General features: G+C 44.2%; 1 protein-coding gene across 4 annotated transcripts in view; it reads left to right on the forward strand.

Annotated features, from left to right (window-relative positions):
- Positions 1-23,690, forward strand: part of UBE2H (ubiquitin conjugating enzyme E2 H) — a 53,210-nt gene that overhangs the window by 864 nt on the left and 28,656 nt on the right. Inside the window, exons 1-2 of one of the 4 annotated variants that reach the window (XM_055711960.1) lie at positions 142-586; positions 22,036-22,176. The exons of 2 other annotated variants lie outside the window; for them this stretch is intronic. In XM_055711960.1, coding sequence (XP_055567935.1) covers positions 565-586; positions 22,036-22,176 — 163 coding nt within the window. In that variant the 5' untranslated portion in view covers positions 142-564. Of the gene's footprint in view, positions 1-141; positions 587-22,035; positions 22,177-23,690 lie in introns of those variants that run through there. One more of the 4 variants, XM_055711959.1, reaches the window with a different exon arrangement.

Here is a 23,690-nt window from a genome sequence, read left to right on the forward strand (position 1 = left end):
GCAGCCACAACCCAAAGAAAGGCTTTTGTGGTGTTTAATATTATTTACTCCCCGATTTCAGCCTGCGGTTCACGAACCTTCTGGTGCCGGCTTAGGGATTTAATTTTTTTTGGGTGGGGGGGGGCATGGGGACTGGCTCGCGGCAGACCTGTGGCTGGGTGATGGCAGGGTGGCCAAAGGGCTCCAAGGCTGGGGCCTGCAGCCTGTCTCACAAGAGGTCCTGTTTATGTAATGCTCCAGGTTAGGTTAGGCTTTATTATTTCTATTCCCCCCCCCCCCCCCCCCCGATATATGTTTATATTCTTTCTCCTTATTTTTATTCTTGGCCCTTCACAGGGTGGTGAATCCTTTTTCTCTCTGTCTGGAGTGTGGGTGGCATTGAAAAATATCATTGGGAATTTGGTTTTAGGATTGTTTTATTAATAGTTTTTGTTTACAAGGTGGTGGTGTGTGCCGAGAGGGGGTAGAAATGGCAAGAGTGGCTGAAATGTTTTCCAGCTCTGTTGACTGAACGTGCCTGACCTCCCTCAGTAGGACTTGGGGTCTGGTGGCTCTAACTTCGTGATGTCAAGGGGTCGAGATACAGGTCTGATTTGGTTTCCAGAGAGAGATAAACAAACTTACTTGGATTTTGTGTTGGTTTTTTTTTTTTTTTTTTTGGGGGGGGGGGGGGGAGGGCACCGCTCTTGTTTGTGGCGTGAGGGTGGCTTATAGAAGGAAACTTCTGTTTGACATTCAGCCTGCGCATTTCTCTCTATAAAGCTGCTCTTCATATATTTTTCGCCTTGTTTTTAAGCAAATAGGAAATGACTACTGATCATGCTTGAATCGGAGCTATTTTTATCCAGGGGTTTAAAGTTACACACATGTCATACTCTGCCGAACGCCAATTGCAATCGATGCTTAATCGCACCGGGAGGAGGGTCAGGAATTCCAGCTGTTTAGTGTTTGTATGTGGGGAAATAAAATCTTTCTGGGGGATAGTCTGGAAAGCACTCTGGGCCAGAGAGGGCCTGAGGCCCAACCTGATCCACCGCTGCTTTCCTTTCCCTTTCCCCTCCCCCCTGTTCCCCCCTCCCCCTGTCCCCCCCCTTTTTGTTCGGTTCATAGCCAGCATCTCCAGTGATCGCAGCATTTTAGGAGACAAAGAGCAGGTTTATCTGAAGTGGCTTCGCTGGCTCTGTATTTCTAGCGGTGGCTAGGCTGTGTGGTGGTAGGTAGAAAGCCCTGAATATCTGGCATTCCTCCCAATCCTGGGTAGTTTCCGCTCTGCTCTCTTTCTGCCCCCTGACAAAAGAAACCCAAGGCTTTTCCAAAAGCAAAGCTCTTGTTGTTGTCGGTGCAGCCTTCCTGGTGATTTGAGGGGTGAGGGTTAGAGCAGTCAGTCTCCTGCGGACAACAAACTTAGGAAGTTGGATGTGTCAGATGACTCTCCTCACCACTCCTCCCTCCCCAGCCTTTTTTTTGTTTGTCTGCCTGACTTGCCTGCCTGCCCGGGGTGAGCGCAGCTCAGTAGGCCCAGGCTCCCGAGACGCTTCCCTGGGGAATCTTCCTCTCTGGAAGCTGAACTGAAATAGGGGTCTGGTTTCAGATGCAAGAGCGAGGAGGGTCTTGGTGGTGACCAGAGGGGAGGGGGCTTGTCTGAAGGAATGTACTTGAAGGCTGCTCCTCCCCACCGCTCGAGGGTTTTGTTGTTGTGTAGGGTTCCCGTTCCTGTTCCCCCCCCCCCCCCCCCCCCTTTTGCTGCCGTTTTCATTACAGTTTCCCTTTTCACCCCCTTTTCATGTCACCGATGGAGAATAATGGTGTGGATTTATGGCCTGCCAAGGGCTACCTTTTTGGGTAGGGAGAGGGTGATGGCCAGAGTGAATAACACTGCTGCCTTCTCCTGCTCTGACAGGTTTAGGAGCTGAGTGGGGTCTTTTTATTATTCCTATTTTCAATCCTAACACGTCCGTGTCCTTTTGTGGATGCTTCTTTGTGATCAGGGAAGGGGAGAGGTTGCTCAGTTCTCTGGGGCTGGAGGGAGGGCAGAGCTCTATGTGTGCGTGTTAATGTGTTGAACTGATGTTTAATAATCGCCTGGACGATTATGTGCTGAAACTCTGAGTCACTCATTGTTTCTCCCCTGATCGTGTTTGTGACGTTGTGAAATGCTGGGGAAGGGCCTGCGGTGGGGAGCCACGCTGTCTTCCTCCCTGCTTGGTGGGGGCTGCTGCCCCCCACTACGCTCACTGAAGTCTCCTGAATGACCTGTGTCCCCACAGAGTGGGGGGGTATTGCCCACACCCCACCTGCGAGCATGGCTTTGCAGGAATGCTCTGGGCTCCCCAGAACACCTCAGGACCCGCTTGCCAGTGGCCTGGAAGCGCAGGGGTATCCCACGGCCCTGCTGGGAAGTGCTGGAGCTCAAGGCTAGGCCTCCCCAGGTAGCCGCCAGCCCAGACACCCCCACCCCAGGGACTGCGGGGTCCCAAAGCGGGGGATCCCATCCCTGGTTCCCACCAGCTTTGGGGCGAGCTGCCGCCCGGGAGCCCATGTTTGCAGGCGAGAGGCCTCGGGCAGAGCTCCCAACTCTGCGGATTGGCTGCTCTGTTACTACCCGGAAACCGGGGCCGGGGCGGAGCGAGCCCGCAGCTGATGGGGTGCCCCAGCCAGCGTGTTTACACCCATGGGGAGACGCACCCGGGCACCCCCAGCCCCCCAGCACCGCAGGGCTGTTTGTCGCTGGCTGCGGCAGCTCCATGCTGGGGTTTTATTGTGCTGCGCCGGGGAGCAATGCGCTCGCTCCAGGGCGAGCTGTTTGCAGCCTCCCCTTGGACAGGAGTTTACTTTGTGCTGATTTATTTTCCTCCTTTTGTGGATAGATGCCCCCTTGCAGTGTTGTAGTCCCCGAGCTCTATTTTTAAGCATCGGAGCTGGAAAAGGGAAGTGTCACCCTGTTTTGTGCATGAAAGGAATTACAGATAGTGCCCAGCTTCATTTGAATCTCCCTGACTGACCAGTTTCCAGAGCTGATCATTTGTAAAGTGCGTCGGAGCTACCAGGGAGTGTAACACATGGAGCATCGCACTCCCTTCTAATTTTAGGCTTGTCCTGAGTCAAGGAGAATAAAGGTACAAAGCTCCTTAGTTTACCTGTTGGGTATTTTGTAATCACAAAACTCCCTGTGTTTGCTCCACTGAGATCGGCTGAGGCAAAGGGTAGGACACAGTTTACATTTGGGATAAATTCCTTTTTATGTTCATTATAGGCTTACACTGCACTTATCATCCTACTTGAACACCTTCCAAGAGTTGCGTTGAGCAATAGGATGGTCACGTGGCTTTGTTCTCTTTGGCCCGTCCCCAGGGGAAGAGCATGTGCGCTGGAATGTCTTGTTTTGGTAGGGTTTGGTGGTGTTTTGTTGTGTTTTGTTGTTTGGTTTTTTTAAAGGATAGACATTTCTGGAAACTTTTACAAGTCAGAATGTAAATTTTAAAATGTCACGCTACACTTCTTTCTGCTCTACTTCTGGGGCTCTGTCTTAATGAGGTCTCCAGGGATGAGGGTAATCACATGGTGGTACTTCAAAACGCACAAAGACGTGGCAACGGTTCTGTTTCAGAACTGGGAGAATCCCCCCCCTTCCCCCAAAGCAGTTAGAAATGCTGGCACAGGTTGTGGCTTATAAATAAAATCCAGTTAAACGCGGCTGAGGACATATAGTGGTACCTGCCGTTACGAGAGCTTTAAATCCATGGATTGTTCTGCCAAAACCAAACCAACTAGAGAAAAAAAAAAATCATCTTTGTTGCCTAAATGACAACTTTCAAGGGTATCATCTTGCTCCTTTTAGAGCTGAATACAGTGTCTTTGCTGGCGGCTGGTTTTTTTTCCCCCGAAAGGACGGGCTCTTGGCTGGAACTGTAAGTTCACTCTTCCATTGTTACCTTGTCAGTTTGATCGCGGAGGCTATTGAAGCTCAGCTTGTCGAACAGACCTGAAAGCACAGTGCACCTGCTTAATCATATAATTGCGATGGTCATTGAGATGAAACTGTAGAATATGAATTCAGTTAAGATGGCTTGGAGCAGAGTGCCTTTTCTAGCTTGATATCCTGGCCCTATTTAAAATAAGAAAAATAAAGCCTTTGTATTGCTCTGCGTTGGGTAATTCTAACTATTTCTCCATCTCATTCCCCAGACTTGGAGCAGCAATTTTGGTATTCTGAATAGTATGGCAGTTGTCTTTAGGATTATGCTTATGGTACCCAGTTCTTAAGACTGAACTGGCATTAGATTACTAAATGCTGATTAAACAAATCATGGAGGCTGTTTCTTTGTAGTAGCAGTTTAAAAAAAAAAAGTCCACACAGGATTTCAGTAAAACAAGTGGCTTGCCTTGTAAAATGGTGTCCCTGCTTGCCTTTCGGCTGCTGTGTCTAGAAGGGCGTGCTTGGTATTTCTTCTGTCTTTTCTAGTGAAGCCATACTGTGGTCTAGGCAGGCTTGGATTTGTAGTAGGTGATTGTTTTTAAGTGTCATCACGACTATCTTAGAATCCCAGCAAGCTTTTGGAAACGCGTCTCGCTGAGTGCACTCCCACATGTTCAACATTTCTTAGCAGCAGCAGCAGCCCATAATGTTAGCTTTGAGCACAGCTGTGAATCTTGCAAACCCAGTTAAGGTCCTAATATGTAGGGTTAAGCAGAAGATGCCCCCTGATGAGGCTCTGCATTGTTTCATTTTCCAGGAGAATATTACATTTACTTTTCATGTAAGTACAGCTTGTGTTTTGTCCTGGTTCTGGTTATCACTGTGCACTGGCATTAAAGTGAAGTTCTTTTTGAAAAACCATAAAAAACCAATCTGATGAAAAGCTTGTAAACAAAGCCTTGAGGTTGCTGGACACTTGCTTTGTTGATACCGGAGTGGCAAGCAGGAGGAGCTGCCCCTATGTTGTGCTGTTGCTTTCTTCTTGAGCTCATGGAAAGCAGAGGTGTGCTCTTTCAGTGTTTTCTTACTTTATTTTTAGAAGATCAACTAATTGCTCCTTCAAATACGTGCTTAACTGCTGTCTTACCTTGTGCCTGCCTATTATACCTGGAGTAGGTTGAGCAGGCTGTTAATCTGGAAGCCAAGGGAGTAAATCCTGCAGGGTGCAGGCTGCCGCCTTTGGAGCATTGGGTGTGTGTGGAGCTCGCACCTCACCACTGGATCTCTCTGGTAGAAGGTGGTGGCAGCTTGCTCCTTGGAGGCTCCAGGTTTGCTGCCTCCTTGTGAATACCAGCTGTGAGGGGGAAATGCCTGAGGACACCGGGGTCTGCCCAGGGGCAGAAGTGGTGGTTGGCAATCCGTTGCTCCTGCTAGAGCGGGCTTCCACTTCTCCAGCAGGTTCCTGTCCCTGGAGCTGTGCCCTTCCCTGCTGGAAGTGAAAGCAAAGGAGTGCTGAAATTAAGAGTCCTGAAAGCCTTTTTTTTTTTTTTTTCTTTTCTTTTTTTTTTCTTCAAACAAGGTAAGGCAGCATTGGGCTGTTAGGAAGGGAAGGGTGCATCTGAAACCACCCCAGCATAGAGAGATTGCTGGTTGCGGTATAACTTAATGTTCTCGGCACCTGTTGATGCTTGGTGCCCTTCTTAAACCATGATTTAATTGGAGTCATAACCAGGATAAACACATAACAGGTTGTTGTTAAGGCAGAAAAGTGCCTACAGTTAAAGTGACAGGCTCCTGTATGGAGTGGATTCCCAGCCAAATAGCTATCCGGTTTACTGTCTGCTTAAATTAGGGGTGATGTGATGCTGAGGGAGAGGTGTCTGAATTTTCTGCTTTGCTTTCCTGCTGTTCTGGACGTTATTCTGGCAGCAAAAATGAGAGATTGCTGAATAACATTTTTTTTTTAATATTGAATGTGAATTATATATGTGGGTGTGCATATAGGAGTTCAGCATTTCATTGTGTGTCTTATTGTGTGCATTCAGCTTCCCTCCTTTCACTCCCTCCATTTCCCTGTGGATTTTGTCCATGTATTTCTGGAATAATGAACATAGAGCATTGCTCTTTGTTTTTCTTCACCAAAATAGAGCTCGCGTGACTGAAGAATCATACGACCTTGCCATTTCTGGTTTCTACTAGGTCATGCAGCCTGTGTGCCAGTGCCTGTCGATTCTAGCACGGAGTTTGCAGATGAACTGCCCTCGCCATTAGAAAACGCCCCTTGTGATGGATCTTATACCACATCTCAGGGAAATGGTTTGAGTTAGTTTTATTGCTGGCAGAACCATGCAGTTCTCTCTTTCTCTCTTTTTTTAAAAAATTGTTAGCCCCCTTCCCCAACTAATTATTTTATTCCTTTTTTCTACCTTCTTTGGATGTTCAGAAATGTTTGTTCCTTGATGCTGGAACACTTGAATACTGGTCAGCTGTTGCAGAGAAGTACTAGCACTCACCTACTCATGACTAAGGCAACCTCTTCTTTGCCTTTGCCAGGCTTTTCCCTCCTGTCCCCACTCAATCTCTTTGGCCTTATGACTGCTCACCTCTTTAATGCTCTTTCCTCATCTTTGGTCTCCATCTTCTTCCAGTTCCTCAGCCTCTCTGATAATTGTCTGATATTGAGGGTGGATTTAGTCTCATGGAAAAAGGTGATTTAAGTGATTTTACTGCCTCTTGGGCTTGTGTAGCCGTTAATGATTCTCTGCAAACTGGGGCTAGTACTGCATTCAGGACTAAGATACTTTTTTATTATTTTTGGTTGGTGTTGCGGCTTCCAAGAGCTGTCCTTTAGTCTTAAATCATTTGACTTATTCCCTGGAGCAAAGTTATTCAGCCTTCCAAGAGAAGTCAGATCACTCACAGGCCATTTTCTTGGCATTGGGTGCTTCAAATTGGGTAGAGGGGTGGATCTGCATGTATTGTTTTTAAACTGAGGTGGTGGTGGTCTGTCAACTCTAATCCCATTTAAACTGTGAATTACTGAACATGCCTGTAATATTCTGCCTGATACACATAAAGGAAAGCACAGGAGGTGATGTAGACTTCCAGATATTAGTGACTCAGTATGAAGAAGGGGTAGCTATTTTTGATCATTTTCAGAGGGTCAAATGCTGCTTTCCAGAAATGATTGCATTTCACCTGTGCGTGCTTTCCTTGGACTAAATGCTAGAAGAAAGAAGCATAGAGTATTTTCTTTGAGATTGTACAAATAGAGTGTCTGGGTGGATTATTCTGAAATGTCTTGCACTATCTAGCTGTAGCTGGCTTTAATTTTTTTTTTTTTTTGTGATACTCCCTTAAAAATTAATGTTTTAAATTTGTGTTAATGTTTTGTTAGGAAAAGTCTGCATTTATGACAGTTGCTGCCCTTCAGGGGAGCTTAACCCTGGAAGCATTTGTCACCCCCTGTGAAAGGTTGAGTTTAAAAGCTGACAGTTGATTGTTAGATAAATTTTGCATTATTTCCAAATTCCAGTGGGCTTTTCACCTGGCCTTGAGCGCGCTCTCCTGCGAAAGCAGTGGTGGAGGATTTAGCATGTAAATTATAGATGTGCAAATCATTGCTGCTTTCCTGACTGCCTGGGTACTCTCCGTGTAACAGCTGATTGTTTCTAGTCAGTAGTCTGTGGACCTTTTATAATGACTTTGTTGGGACAGACTAAATGTGAATGGAGGTGAATAAGAGGGGATGAGGTAGTGGTATGCATAATGAATGAATGGTATTGAGAGAATGAATAGTGTCCAGTCTGCCTGCTCCCAGCCCCTGAGTAAGGTAAGACATCGAAAGGTAAGCTTAAGCATGTTTGCACTGGAGAGAGAGACTCTGGCAGGCAATAAAGTCTTAAGTTTTTGACTAAAACCACGCAGGGTTTAGGATAGGATCTGGTAATATGCAGTTACCAAGCATACCCCTTGAAAAAGTTAAAACTTGGTGTGTGGTACTAGAGCAGGCCTGTGTGTCCCTGATTAACCTCTGGCATGGCAGGTTAATAGATGCCAAGTTGAAAAGATTGATAAATTACCAACTTAAGCACTTTGGCATTTCTTCGTGGCCTGTGTCGCTTTGTTTTGTCTTGACGGTGGCAGGACCAGGCATGCTTTGGAGCTGTGGAGGCACGAATGTCCGATGAGACGCCTGTTATTTTGCAGCAGAAAAGCTGGATGAGAGCATAAAGCCAGGTTGTCTGCTGAGGTCTGACCAGAGGTTGAAAATCATTTTTCTCTTAAAAAGTGTTTCTAAGTTGTAATGGTAAACAGTATTTTAAAACTGTTCTATGAAGCTATTCAATCACCAGTGTGGACGTGGTTGAAGAGTTAAGACTCATCTTGCTTTTAGGGGCAAATGAAGCTGCTCCTTTAAGCCATGCTCAGTCAAGTCTGAAAGATTTAAAGCCAGATTTTTAAATATTTTTATTTTTATTTTTTCCCAAAGAACCAGATTTGGCTTTTAAACCCATTTGGGGTGGGGGGCTGTTGGCTTTTTAAAACACAGTATCAGCCACGGGAGGTCTGCACTGGAAGGAACCTGGTGCTTTTGAAACCTGGAGGAACAGAACATGGCATGGAGTTGGTGATAGATGAAGTCCAAAACTTGCTTTTGTGTCCTCGCTGTTCCCTATCTGTTTTGTTTGGGGAAAGTCCTCCACCACCACCCCCAGCCCCTGTTTTCTTCTTCTTTGTTTTTAGGAGTGGGGAGAGGTTTCTCCCTGGTGATACATTCAATGAAAGCTGCTTCGTTAGGGGAAGCTGGTGGAAGCTAATGCTCTGTTAAACTCTCATTTCTGCTGAAGGCAAATGAAACCAGTTATGTTTTTCTTCTGTCTAATACCATTAATTCAAACTCACTGACCTTCTCTCTCAAATCTTCAAAGCCAACACAGCTGAATATGAATGCATGCGGAGTGCTGGTTTCCTGTAGCAGCAAAGCAAGTTTTAAACCTTGCAATACTGGACTGCTTTCATACTGACCTCATGTTTCGCATGAGATGTGTCCATATCGATGGTACTTGGGGGCAGTCCTCCACAGCGGTGCATTGCAATACTATTGAAAGTATCTACTTTGTGCTTGGCTGTGGTGGTTGCAGTTCACTTGGACAAGAACGACATGTGGACTGATTTCCGCAAAAAATTTGGTGATGGCCTTGCTTTGTAATCCTTTAATTTTTATGACAGGATTGTAAAGTAAACAAGGATGAAATAAAGAAACAATCCTTCTAGGAGTGAAGCACTTACCCTGGAAATGTCAAATCTAACTGTGATGTGACTCAGCATGGTTATACTAACTTACTCCTTGGTGCTACTGAAGGCACCTCCTTTTTTTTTTTTTTTTTCTTTCTTTTAAGGCTTTCAACCTGTCACTGTGTCAGTTGTGAAATGAGGGGAGCATTGAAAATAAGGATGCTAAATGATCAGTGTTTTGTTTAACAGGCCTGGCATCGCAGGTAACTTAATACTCCTGGCCTAGAGGAGGAATCCATACACGGTTATTGGGGTAAGCTTAGATCCCAAGAGGAGAATGTGGCTTTGAGAGACTGGGGGGCGGGGGAACGAGGACGCTTGGTTGAAAAGTTGAGATGTCAGAAATCAGATCCTTGTAACTCAGTACTGGAGTCTGCGTTCCTTGAAAGGGAAGGTATGCGAGGAGGTGTTAACTCACCCTTCTCGTGGCTGATAGGAGTGACTGCACGCTGCAAGTGAGCTTACGGCTAGTGCTGCTTCATATTTTTTTAAAACTTGTGGCCATGATAATGAACTCTTATCCAAGGTCTTGGATTTAAACAGATTCTGGCATGCTTGCGACTGCTGAGAAAGTTATGTTAGTCATAATCCAGATCTTGGGGGTTTTTATTACTTCTTGGTTTCTGCCATGTTTTCTTTTGTTTGATGTTGGCAGTGTGACCAGAAGGTTGCTACGAACAGGTAAGTTTAAATACTTGCCTTGTTTGGATCAAGGAGTAGATTTTGCCAGTAAATAGCCATGCTCTGCTAACTTTGCAGAATGCAAAAGCAGTGCATTTTACACATGGAGAAGAGCCACAGCATTAGCAACTGGGGTGGGAGAGGGGATGTCAAAACACTAGTTGTGGTTAAGTCAAGACCAAAGAAATATACCTCCACAGTTTCAGCAAGTCGCTTAAACTGTGAACCCTGTTTTAGTTATTGGTCAGTGCTTGAATTTACCCAGCATAATACCGAGACTTGTATCTTGCCAAATGAAACAATAAATATTAATAGAATTTGAAATTATTAGTAATAACGTACTCATAATGTTAAGCCCTTGCATCCGTGAGGAGGCACTATTTTGCATTTAAAAGCATGTCATGATTGTGCATATGCTTTGAAAGAAGTAGAAAAATTTGCTGACCCACTGAAATGAACTTGATGTTCGCTCCTGCAAAGCTTATTGACCACTGGACAAGTAAACTATATGCTCATCCTCTGTTGTTAAACTCAGTTTTAAGATTTAGAGTATAGATTGTTTAGGAGAGGGGTGTGTTTGATTCTCGGCATGCATTAAAGTTAGAGGATGAGATTCTTGCATTAGGATTTGGAGCAATCAAAGGCCAATGTGGGAGCTCCTCTCCCTGAGCTGCTTTGCATCAGTTCCTGTGGACATGTGTTGATTTGTGCAGATCCTCAGGTGCCGTCCCTTGCCTCACCTTTACAGTGACTTCTGCTTGCTGAAAAATTGTCTCTTTGTGCTGACCTGCTGTATCTTTTTTTTAAATGTCAGTTCTCTGGAAAAAGAAAAAAAATCTTCCATCACTTCAGTGCAATGCATCAGAAAAAGTTCAGGGTTAAGCAAAGATTTGCCTGTTCAGTCATAGCAAGAAATGTGCTTTGTGGGGTTATTGTCTGCGTAGGGATTCTAGGGAAAGAGATTTGAGGCTGTCATGCAAAGTTGCCTTGAGAGAGTCCAGGTGCTGCTGGCACCTCTTCTCAATGTGCACGTGGCTTTGGGGCCTTACAAACTGTTTTCCTCCATTAGTTTTTCTCTGGAGTTGGTTGCGTAAATGGGGGTCATGTATGAGAACAGCTTGTGTTAAAACTGACTGGTTTGAGCCTGAACCAGCATCTCTGTCTTGTTAGAGCCAAAAGTTTTAGTCCTCTGGCTGATGAATATTGCATTTGATGTAGTTTCTTCTTTTTGAACTTCAGTTTGTCTGTTTGCCGAGGCTTCCTGCGCTCTGTGGCAGGAGCGCAATAGGATTCTTCAGGGTCAGGAGTTGCATTAGTGTTGTTTTGTGTTTGGTGGGTTTTGGTTTTTGTTGTTAATTCAGCTCAGTAGCAAGTGAGTCCTTAAATTGTCCTCTGTGCCTCTTGGTGGCTTCCAAAGTCACAGGTATCTTTGCTGCTACCTGAAGTTCAGTGTAATTAGGACACTTCAGGATATTCTGTGTGCAGCTGCCTCTTGCCAGTTTTCTTCAGTTTTGGAAGGCACAAGAAGCAAGTCTTAAGATAGGTGAACTTCATAATCCTCTAGGTTTTATATACTTCTGCAAATAAGTCTGCATTATCAGTGATACTAGTTTTCTCTTGCTAGTTTTCCTTAATACAAAAAAAAACGTGTTCAAGAGCATGTAAAATACCTGGAGGGAGAATGTTCCCCTAATTCTTGCAAGATACAGGATGGATCAGAAGCTGAAGCTGCTTGTGTCAATCAACCATTGTATAGAGGTGTGAACTGATAACTACTTTTCATCATTCCCTTCTCATGAAGTCACCCAAAAGGCATCAGGACTTTGTAGCGTCAGGTTCTTGTCTTAGGAACTGAATGGAGCTGACCAGGCTACCACATGTGTCACAGAAACCCACATCAACTGTTTTTTAGGTCATTACCAGACTGGACTAAATTTAGCATATGAGCCAGAAGTGTGAGGCTTTGTATTCAACCTCCTGCCTAGTCCCTATTTCTGATATGTCTGTTTGGGCTGTGCCCTATTATCAGTCATACATCTGCTGAAGATGAGGGGTGAAATCCCTGGCTGCTTTTTTTTTTTTAATCACACAGATCAGGAACACCACTGAGGCTTGTTTGCAAAGTTCCTGAATAATACTGTATGAAGCAGAGACAGAGTTGTAGGCAAAGGCACAGGTAGTTTGCTGAATTAGTAATAGGACATGGAGCTTTCCCACCTCATGGATGATGGGCTTGAGTCCTGACTAGGGTTCACAGTGGCTCTAGGTGACCAAGAGAACTGTCTGGTTTTTGGTTGCCTGTGTATCAGTTGGCTGCCTCTGTAGCCCAAAAGCTGTGGATTGCTGAACTCTGGTTACTGCTGGAGATCTGCGCAGTTTTGGGGGTAGGAATAACTCATGCTCAGAGTGAAGGGGGAAGCACTTTTCTCACCAACCTTAAAAGACATCTCAAGTAGGGAACATTCCCACCCCCTTTCTTTTGAGCCCCGCACTTCTAAAATTGTCAAGTTGGTAGAGATGAGTAAAGGGGGGTGGAGGGGTGGGGAAATAAGTCACTCTGACAGTACAACGGAAAATTTCAAGGCTACTGAAAACAGTGCGCTGGTTCTGCAGTTCCAAGCTCTTAACTTCCTTGGTTGTTTCGGGATTCTGTTTATTTGCGGCAGCACACTGGTTAATTGGGGGTTTGCTGTGGATTAGTAATACTGTCATCTAAAATGGCTTAAAGTGTGTCAAGTCTGCTTAATTCTGATTTATTAAAGAAGGCTGTGATAAATGTGTGTCTTTGAAACCCTCGCTGAGTCTGCTGGAGGTCACCTGTAATTCAGAGCATCTGGTGGAGGTCAGCGCTAGGCTTTTTGTTCTGTAGTGGGGGAAGCTTTGGGGTTTTTTTTCAGCTCACCTCTGAAGGAGGAGATACTTCAAACTCAGTGACAAAATCCCACTTTTCAGGCAGCTGCACTCGCTAACGACTGAACTGTGTTAATTAGTTTTTAGTGCAGTTGTAGTAGTGTTCCTTTGTCCCTTCTATAATGGTAATCCAAACAGATGATGTCAAGGAATCTTCTGTTTCAGCTGAATTTAACTAATTAGAAGAAAGCACTGCTTTCACTCTCCAAAGCTCAATAACACAGTCTAAGAGCTGGGAATAGCAGTGGTCTAACAATAGGATTTATATTGATAGTATGGCTTGTGTTATGGTGATGTATGCAAAGCTCGATTACAAAGTTCAGTTTTAAATTCACTGGTGTTTTTTTTATTTTTGATCCACATAAAAAACTTCAGTTACTGTTACTCCTGCAGGAAACCTTGAGGCAAGTGTTCTTCCTGCAGCTATCAGAAATACGTGGACATAAATTGGGATGGCTAATTTGTAAAACTCCCCTGGGCTCTGCCTTCAGATAACTGATGTGCCTCTCATTAGGGAGTTGAGAGGGAAGGGGGATAATTAAGCCTGAGCAGATGTGCTAGAACAAGCTCTTGGATCAGAAGCAAAAGGGCTGGGTGATGAGGAGCTCCTGACTCCAGCAGGTACAAACTTGCTCTTGTGTCCTGGTCCCCCTCTCCAAGCGGATTTGGTGCTTCTGCTGGGTAGGAAGCTTTGCTTTGAAGAGCTTTAAAATGGCCAGCTGTGAGAGCACCTTCCAAACCCTTCCAGGGAAATTTCCCAGTCTCCCTCCAGCTGTATGGCTCACAGGTTTTTTTCAGAGGAAACTGCCTGGCCACAGCAATGAGGACTGTGTGATCCTGTGTTTTAATAACACCCTCTGCTGTTCTGCTGGTCATGTTATTAAAAAAACCTGCCTTTTTCCCTTCCTCCAATTGTGGCAGTGTCACTTGTGCTAGAGCGGCTTTAATGAACCCCTGCTTTCCTGCAAGATGTTGAATTTGGAGACTTCATGTAGCTGGAGAACACCACGGTGCTTGAGAAGTAGCCTTGGACAACTTGCTTTTGCTTCTGGTGCAGCTGCTGAACAAAGCTCTAGTCTTCAAAGCCTGGAAACTGTTTTAAAAAGAAAAAAAAAAAAAAGGTATTTGACATGACTGAATGTAGTGTGGCGAGTGTCCCAGGGCGAAGGCACCCTCCATTCTGGGCGAAGGCACCCTCCATTCTGGGCATTGGTGCCACCCCGGCTCTGCCTTGCTGCGGTTTTGTTGATGGCTGGCGAGCTCAGGCCTGCTGGTGCATTCACATCTACAAACAAAGCCCCAAACACTTTGTTAGGCTCCGTCCTTGGCAGCCTTCTGCTGCGTCCCTAAAGCGTGCCTTTCCGTTGCACAAGGAAGCTCGTGTGGGGATCATTGTTAGTCTCCAGTATGGCTCTTTCATATCTTCCTCTTGAACACAATGTATCTTTATACCTTGGACTTCAGGAAAATCCTGTGCAGTTAATCCTTTGGGAAAGGCGAAAAACGCCTAGGAAACACTTGAGACTTTAAAAAATACTTGTTCCAGGCAAGTATTTAACTTCTTGGTGCAATAGCCAATGGTAGGAGCTAGATGCAAGAGGAATAGCTGAGACTAATGGAAGCACCAGCCTTATTTCTTAGATTTCCAAGGCTGATAAAGAAGTGAACTTTTTACAAGTGGTTTGGTGATTAACTGACAGAACTGTGCCATGTTTGCAGTTAAGAACAGCTTGATGGATGGGAAATAGCATGTATCAATCCTCTGCTTAATCTTGGAAACCTGTCTATCAGTATTTTCTCAAGACCAATACATACAGTGTAAGCCAACTGGACTGGGAGTAGGTAGAAAGCAGAGTGATAGATCTATCTTTATAAACTAAACCTTTAAATACAGATGGCCAAATGAACTGAATAAAAAAAAAAAAGGCAAAACCACTTGTTCTATGTATCTGGTCTGTTTATAGCCAGAACTGGGATGCTGGATCTGTTTATGGAATCTGTTGAGGAAGCACTGAATAGGCTACAGTGTCCCATTGCTTTCATTACATAGTAAGAATAAAGGGGATAATTGATTTAATAGCCATGACAATGGCATATTGGGTTGTTGTAGGCATTTGTGTGCAAAACTGTAGCATGCAGGTAGCTCCTTCACTTTTTAGTTTAACAAAACTGAACTGCGGTTTCCTGGTGTATGGGACTATTTGGTGTTTTCCCTTTATACTGCAGGTGACCTAGAAAGAAGGAAAACAGTGTCTGTAAGCTTCAGCTGCTGTGTGTAACCAAGGTCTGAAAGGTGCTTGTTCCTAAATCACTTCCCCCCTCCCCTGCTTTGGTTTGAGAGAAGACAGTGTATGGTCTGTGTTGGAAACTGTGGCTGTTGTAACTTCACTGGTTCTGTGATTCAGATACAGAATAAAGTCATCTCTCGCTCTGCACTTCAGATCGTTTGTGTTAAAATACCCAACAACATCATGTATAAAACGCTGTCTGAGGTGTTCCTTTAAAACATTGTTCCTGACATGCCTTTTAACAAAACCGAGGAGGAGAGGAGCAAATCTGATTCCTCCAGAAGTTCTGGCAGGCTCTGTCAGGACTCCTTGCTGTAGCACAGAGAAGAGGACAAATCCAATCCTCATGGTTTTAAAAGCAATCTATAAAAGGCATAGTGCCCTTGGGTTTCCCATCACTGCCCTTATGAGGTTTAGATACTATATCAACAGACTTGTTAATGACCACATTTTGTTGATGGACATAGCAGTGTAAGCCCCTTCGCATAGGCAAGAGGTTGACAGCCCCAGGGGTGGTGTTCACCCTGATAATTTTTTTTCCACCTACTAGTCACCCAGTCAATGTGTTGTCTGCTGAACCTGAGAATCAGCAGAAGCAGAATTTAACTTGTTCTTGAAAAAATGTGGTTTTAATAACGTGGTTTGAAAGGAACAGAAATCCACAGGTGCCTCAGGGCATGATCCACCCTGAAACGAGCACCTGTATCTGGTAGAGCATTGTGTGTTACTTCAAATTGGGCTGTTACAGGTGGTGGGAAGTCTGAATTGAAGCCACACAATGACTATTCCCCTGTATTACTTCAGGTCAAGGGAATTGTACTAATCTCTAGCTTAATTTCCAAGTTTAGTTTGCTTTTATTTCCTACATCCATGCTATAGAAATACCAGTGGTTTCTGAGATTTGTTTTAAAGCTCATTTCTCTGAGGACTGGGAGATAACAGCCCTTCTCCAGGAAGGCTCTGAAGTGCTAAAACTTCTGGCTCAAGTAGCAAAATATTCTGTAACAAACAAATGCCAGTTGTGCCCTGTTCTTCAGAGGGAGAAGATGTCTTTGAGAGACCTCATTGCTGTTCTCATTGGTACAGAAAACACCCAGATGGGTGGCAGTTTACTACTAGGGTTTTTTTTATATTAAGCATGTAAGCTGAGGATGTTAATTGTTGAATGCTTAAAGTTGAAGAAGCTTCAAGAGGACCAGTGCTTCTTAATTTTCACTGGCACTGTCCACGTCAATGCTTGCTCTAGGCTCTGAGTCTTATTTACAGTTTAAGCACAGCTTGCTCTAGCTGGCATTTCAAATAGTTGTTGCTGTCTCAATTCTGAAGACTGTGGTTTAACAAAATCCTTTTAAAAAAGCCCCAGTACAGGTGTCGCCTCAGTAAGCAAGAAATACCTCGCAGAGTATTTCCACGTACTCTTGCATCTGCTGGTGTGGGGTTGGAAGGAACTATGCTGGAGATAGCTCAGTACCCTTGGTGTAAGAGGTGCTTATGGAGCAGCTGTCTTTTGTTTCTGTTCTGGTATTTCAGATCCTCTGCTCCATTAGGTTGATAGCAAAGGTCAGCAAAGCAAGCCTCTTCCATAGATCAAATTTTAAAGCAAGTGGAGGCAGTACATCTAAGTAGGTGCCCCACAGCTATCTTCCCAGTCACATTGCCAAACCCTTCTGTACTTGTTAAAAAGGCAGTCCATGCAACTATCTTGCTCCCATTGCATATGCTTATCACATGGACCAGCTCTTGGTGTGTTGCCAGGGTTTTTGCACTAAACCAGCATTTCCTGGTGAGTTTCACCTCTGTGGTGCCTGTACATGGGAGGAAAAAAAATAAAAAAAAAAAGTCCCGCTGAATTATGTTCCTGGCAGGCCATGGAGAGCCATCATGATAATGTTACCCTGATTCCAAGGGAGTGGGATCCTACACAGAACTTTAAATGTGTCCTGTCCTCCCCCTCCATGTTTTAATGGTTTAAGGTTGAGTGAGTTTGTGCGAAGAGAGGACTTCAGGATTTTTGTTGAAGAGACATCCCTGTGTGAAGTGTTTATTAAAACAATTCTCAGGATTCCCATTATTTAACACTTTCTCAATTCAGTGTTATAATGTAGCTTAAGCCAATGCAGTGTATCAGCATCCCCTCAGTGAGTCTCTGTGGCCCAATTTGGCATCCCTTGCAGGCAAGAAAAGATCCTGCTAAAGGGGAGCAAAGAGGATGGGGTCTCGGTTCCATAACTGGTAACTGCTGCATGTTAAATTTAAGCATGCATGTTAAAATGAAGCTTATGTTCAACAGAATGCAACTGAATTTAGCAGAATGAAAATACTTGCTTTGACACTTTCTCCTTCCTCCCGTTAAATTATTTATCTGGTTTTAAATTGAGAACTTAAGATACTTCTAGGTGTTTTCCTAAACAAAAACTTTTGCCAGAGCTCAGCTGCTGACCTCCTCTGCATCTGTCTGCTTTGACTACAAACATGTCTTGTCCCAAGGGCTTTACAGCCTGAGGAGATGGTTGGTTGTATGTTCTGGGTTTTATGTTGCAGTTGCTGAGGTGGCTCAACATGCCTGCAGTTTCTAAATGACTCTCTAGGTTTCTTGGAGTGAAAAAAAACCCCACATTTCAGTAAAGTCTACAAGAAACCTAAAACAAAACTTGAGGGGAAAGGCTGCATCTTAAAATAATACATGGTTTTGGGAAGTCTAAATTAGTGGAGCATTCCAACTGCATGAACACATGAAAAACATTTTGCTTTTAACAGACTTGGTACGTTCTTGTAAAACAAGTGGGGCACAGCCCCCAAAACCCAGTTAAATCTTAGGCTTGGTGTCAGGTCTAGCATATGTTTGGGGTCATGCTCTCAATTCTGTGGTTTTACAACCATGGTTTCTCTTTCAGAAGCATTTCAGCACTTCTTGAATCCTCACAAAGAGGAAATCAATTGTACCCAGTGCAGCTGGGAAAAGAAATGTATTTTCTCCTTCTGATATTTCATTTAAAACACACTTGAAATTTCTCACTTGCTTGAGAAGTTTATTATTCGTACATTAAATACTCCATTCCCACCAGTATGTACAGTCACCATGGTAACAAACTTCTCTTGATGGAAGCTGTAGCAATGCAAATATCGTATCTAGTGGTTTAGCTTAGAGACAGATGTATGGCCATGTAAACTACTACTGCTGTCGTCTTTGATGCTTCTGGATGTGACTCTGGTTTTCCCCGTGACTGACTTGAAATGTTAGTGTAGTGAATTCTGTGGCTTCTGGCTTGGTGGCTGGCTGAAAGCACAAGGTTCCTGGGTACTTCCACCTTGTTCACGCCAGGTGAGCAGCTTGTATTGAACTCTTCCGGGAGGGTCAAGCAGCAGGTCAGAGGAGGCCAGTGCGATCATATCATGAGGATATTTTCACCTCTCCGGTTATCCCAGAGAAGCCGAAGGCCTTGTGCTCCTGCATCATAGCTCTGTACATTGTCTTCCTTGCCAGTCCTTTCTGGTAGGATGCCTTCCTCAGCTGTGCAGTTGTCTCCAGCTAGGATCCATTTAAGGAGTTTGCTAACTGACAGTTGCTTATAATTACAGACTAATTGTATTTAAATTCTCATGCATCTTAGTGTGTCCTCTTTTACCGAGGTTCAAAGAAATTGTGCTAGTGGAGGCAACACTATACTGTGTTATGGTCGCGCACAGGAACATCACTTAAGCTGTACTGATCACAATTTTATTCCAACTCCCCTTCTTCAAGTCTAGTCCTTTCCTTTCACATTTAAAACTCTTGTGTGCCAGCTTCTTCTCACCTTGACTAATACATCTCCCTGCCTTTCTCAAGCAGCACCTCAGCAACCCTTGTGTAGGTTGTGGTTTTAAGTGATTTCAAGCCGTTTCCTTCCAACGTGCTGCTCCTGGGACTGGCCAGCACCACGCATAGCACCAAAACATAGTCATCTTGCAAGTAAAGCTCTGCTGCCATGCAAATCAGAAGGTGTCACCCTGGGCCCATACGTGTTCTCATCCTGAATTGCACTTGGCTAACAACGATATGTGTGGGGGCTAATGATAACGAAAAGCGGGGGCCTGATGCTTGTACATGTGGTGTTCTTTCTTGTCTGTAAATGCAAATGAATTGCACAGTAATCAGCACCACAAAACTGGAGTTTAGCTACGGCGCTCGTTACCTGCTGTCAAAATGATGCTGATTGTGTTCCTGTCTAACGTGATTGTGAAGGAGCTTTTGGTGCCACTGCTGCAATCAAATGTTGACCCATCCAGTGCAAGCTTGAGAATGCAGTTTTAAACAAGTTTATTCCAATCTGTTTTCTCTGTGGCAAAAAAACCCAACCCATATGTATTGTCTGCTCTTTTCTTTTTCTAAACAAGCTGAAACTTTTCCAGGGAACAGCACAGAGCTGGTGGGGGGGGGAATGAATTAATTTGTTTCCTGAAGGAAAAGGGCAGTATTACTCAATCCAATGTGGTATGAGATATACCTTGTTGTCTTCTTGTGGTGGTTCCCTTTGCTTCTGGTGAGGGAAGACCAGGTTTGAAGCCTGGAGTGTAGGAAAAATGCTGACTTGAGTTTCTAATTGGCTTATAGCAGGCAACTTGTATGCAAAGTGTCTTCTGGGGAAGGCTGGCTTTTCCTTCTACCTTTTCCTTATTACTCCAGTTTCTTGGCACAAAGTTAAATGGAGAACGGCCAGACATAAATCATCGAGAGCTCCAAAGAAAGCAAGCCAGACTGGAGGGTTTGCTGGAGCAGCAGGTCCTTCTCCCAGAAACCCTGATCGCACCCGCAAGGTGCCTTTCAGTGCATATGGCTGTACTAGGAAAGTGCCTTTTGATGGGTTGCTGGTGACTAGGGTGTTTATCTTGGGCAAATTTGCTGTCCTTGATGTGAAATTGTGAAGGGTGCATGCAGAACAACTTAAGAATCCTCTTGTGTGATTTTTCATTTCAGTTTGTTAAAATCTGGTAAAGAAGAGGTAAGGTGGGGTTTTTTTAAAGCAAAACTGCATTTCTAACAAGAAAATGCTTGCATGCAGTAAAATAAAAACGCAGCAACCAAGTGCAGGTTGCTGTTCAGTTACTCATTTACTGTTCCCTCGCTTCCAGAGCATATTTGGCTGCGATCATAAGTGGCCGTCATCTTGCAACAAGTGAAACCACTTCTGTGTAATGCTGTCCCCAGTTCACTTGTCACAGCAGTAAGGAGGGTCAAGGGATGGGAAAGCTGGTTGTCTTCAGAGCTTTCTATGACTGTCTGGAAGTGACCTGCTGTCCTCCTTCTATTTATCTTGTAGGATTTAAGTGAGTTTTGTGTCTTCCAAAACCGAGATTCCTGGGCAAGCCCAGTTCAGACAAAGGGAGATTGAGATTTGCCCCAGGTATGTGAAGATAAACCGCAGATTGCCCCAGTGGTGTCTTCCCTTTTGGGGGCTGGTACAGACCATGGGGCTGTAGATACAGACACCAGAAACTGTGCAACACAGTTGGTGCTAGAAAACCCCTTTGCTTGAAGCTGGAAACTGTGAGCGGTGCCCTGTGGCAACGAGAATAACTAGCTTGGAGGAAAAGTGATGGATTTGAATAATCTGAATGGGTTTAGCCTGGAGTTCTCAAGAAGTTTGCTACAAACAGGATGACTAAATTTGCCTCTTGCTGCTCAAAGAAATCACAAGAGCTTTTTTTCCTTTACAATGTTTTTTGCTTCTAAGTGTCCTTTCTTCTGGTGTGCTGCAGAGATAGACACAGAAGTGTAAAGAAAGTTAAATGCAAGTTTTACTTGGGGAAAGTAAGAATACTCCTGATGCTTAAAGCATCAAAGTCCTAATGTTGGCTGTGGTTTCACGTGCACAACTGGCACCTCGGGTAACTTGTGTCAAATAAAGGCAGGGAGTTTAGAGCAGGCAAGGCAGCTTATGAAGGCTTGGAGGTAGGGAGGCAGCTGAGCTGAACTTGCCCTTTTGCTGCCCACGCGTCAGTGTAACTGGTAATGCTGCTAAATCATAGGGCTCCTTATAGGTAACTGCAGGTTGTGTAAGTGTTTCTTAGAGTGGAACTCATTTGTCTTTGTAAGAAAATAAACATGAGTAACGATCGGTCCCGATATTAGAGGCTATTTATGTTGCAAAATTCTGCTTGCAAATACTTAAGAATTCACACCTCTGATGCTTCAAACAAGCAGTGCGGTACTTTCTGTACCACAAGCAGCTGGAGTGGCTGCACTTCCATTACGTGTGGTGTAGTGGCACTCACTGCCTGCAAAACTCTTCATGAAGGAACAAATCAACTGTATTAATCTCATTTTTAAAACACCCTTTGTCACAAAATATGGCAAGTTATTTTCTCAAAAGATGGGTTCTCAACTGCTTAGGTGGCAGAGCTGGGTGTTTTCTGTTTTTTTAAATGTACATAGGTGTGGTCTTAAGTTTTTTTCCCCTCAAATTCAGAGTATCTTCTCTGGTGAGATCCTTTACCTGGAAAGATAGCTGTAGACAAGTCTCTGTAAGTAAGAGAAGACATGGCAGAGATCCTTAGAAGGCCATGACTTGCTTTCTGGTAATGACCCCATTGACCTATCTGCAACTTGTATTGATAATACGTAGATAAATATACAACTTTATTTTTCCCTGGGGCATTCCAGCTCTCTGCTTTGTCTGCCTCTTTGGGGCAGGCTGCTTATGGCCATTTGTGTCACTATGCTTGCAAAAATATTTTCAGTGAAATATTTTTAGCTGGAAAACTGATTTACCCAAGCTTATAACTTATGTTAATTTTAAAGAAACTTAATGAAGGGGGTTTTTTTTCAGGCTAAATGTTTGCCAGGAAAAAGCCACTCAACCCTGCAAACAGACTAGCCATCTGTTGGCTGTGATGTTCATCTGGGATTTTGGGAGATCTGGGTGCGAAGTCAGATCCTAACAAATTTCTTTTTTATTACTGCAGGGGAGATCCAATCCTACGATGGTGGGTGGCCCCACACCAGGATGAGGGAATGGGAACTCGACCTTGGAACAGGCAAATCCACAGTGGCCAGTCTATTTCTGACTGATGGCTGGGCAGTCTCTCACTCTCCAGATTTGAAAGGTTTTGTGTGTTTTTTTTGTCCCGACACAGAATAGGCAAAATGCTTTAAATCACTTTTCATTCTGACTGAAGAAACAATTTCCTACAAGCTCAACCCTGAACAATAGAGCCTTGATCTTGATAGGGGGCTGTGGATGTTACTGTAATGCTAATACGTGGCACGGTTGGCCTTTGCGCTTCTGGCACATTTCAGGCACTATATAGGGAGTCTGTAATCAGCTGCAGAAAAATTCCCTTCTGTCTCTCTCCTAGCAACCCCTTCTAAACTGATATTTGAAAATAAGCCTGCTTTCCGTATCACCATCTAAATATTTTCAACACTTAACTGTCATTAAAATTCTCTTTAATAGCGTTTGGACTAAGGTAATTTATCTTCAGGTCCTCAGGACTCCCTTCTAGTTTCTATCATCTTAAGGTAAAGCTTTTGAACTTCTGATCTGTTAGAAACCTGATTTGTATCCGGATTTTGCTCTTTTCTTTAGACTTTTACAGTGGCTATGTTTGACACAAAGTCAAATTAGTATACTGAGATGATAAGGAGATAAAAGCAGCAGGGCCATAAGTCACCTAGACTAGTAGTAGCAAGCTGAGAGTCTTGAAAGGGATTTGGTTGTACTTTTGTTAAACATTTTAGTGGATGTGATGTGTTACAGGTCGGTTTTGTAGCTCTGTAATCTTGACCCTCAATAGACACTGTGTAGCCGTGTGCCCTGCTGTGGAAACAAGGCAGACTGCTTGTACCAGTATGAACCACTGGATTGCCACTAGAATTGAGAATTCAAAAGTCTTTGGATTGCCACTAGAATCGAGAATGTTAGAAGTCTTTATCCATTAACTGCTTGTTCTCTTTCTGTAAACCTGAATAATGAAAAGTGTGAGAGAGTGTGGGCATAGAGGAATTCATCTGGACAGAGCAGACTAAAACAAGGTGAGGGGGTTTTGGTCTTCTCCATAAATGCTGACTGCGTGTTTGATCTCCTGAGCGCTTACAGGTGTGCTTTCTGCACAGCTTTACGTCAGTAGCTGATGAAAGAGGTGGATGGGAATCCTGGACACAAATGTAGCTACCCTGGGAAAAATGGGGCGGGGAGAGTTGCTGTGAACAGTCTGGTCATGCTGATTGTGGAAATCATGCTCCAAATTCTTGATGCTTTTTTCCTGGGGCTTCCTGAAGCTGTACTCAGTTTACTGAAGACCTGGAGCATTTCTCCTTCCAGGGAGCTGCCTGCAGGATCCAGCACCAGGCCCTGTCTAGCTCTGAATGTGAAAGGGGAGGTTCGTTGTGCCCTAGGCACAGCTGGGTTCCTTAAGTCTTGCGGGTCTCCAGACTGGCAACTCTTTTTTGGATCTGAGACAGCTGATTAATTGATAGCATTGTTTGGAACAGGATTCATTTGGGATTTGGTTGTAAGGTTTTTGCCTTATGGAAAAAATCTGAGCTGAGAAAATAGTTGGGTCTGAGCCCGTGTTCTTTACTCTGAGATACATTGCCATGAGCCATCATACAGTTTTCT

The sequence above is a fragment of the Falco cherrug genome, chromosome 5 (assembly GCF_023634085.1).
Source record: "Falco cherrug isolate bFalChe1 chromosome 5, bFalChe1.pri, whole genome shotgun sequence".
NCBI classification, from domain to species: Eukaryota; Metazoa; Chordata; class Aves; order Falconiformes; family Falconidae; genus Falco; species Falco cherrug.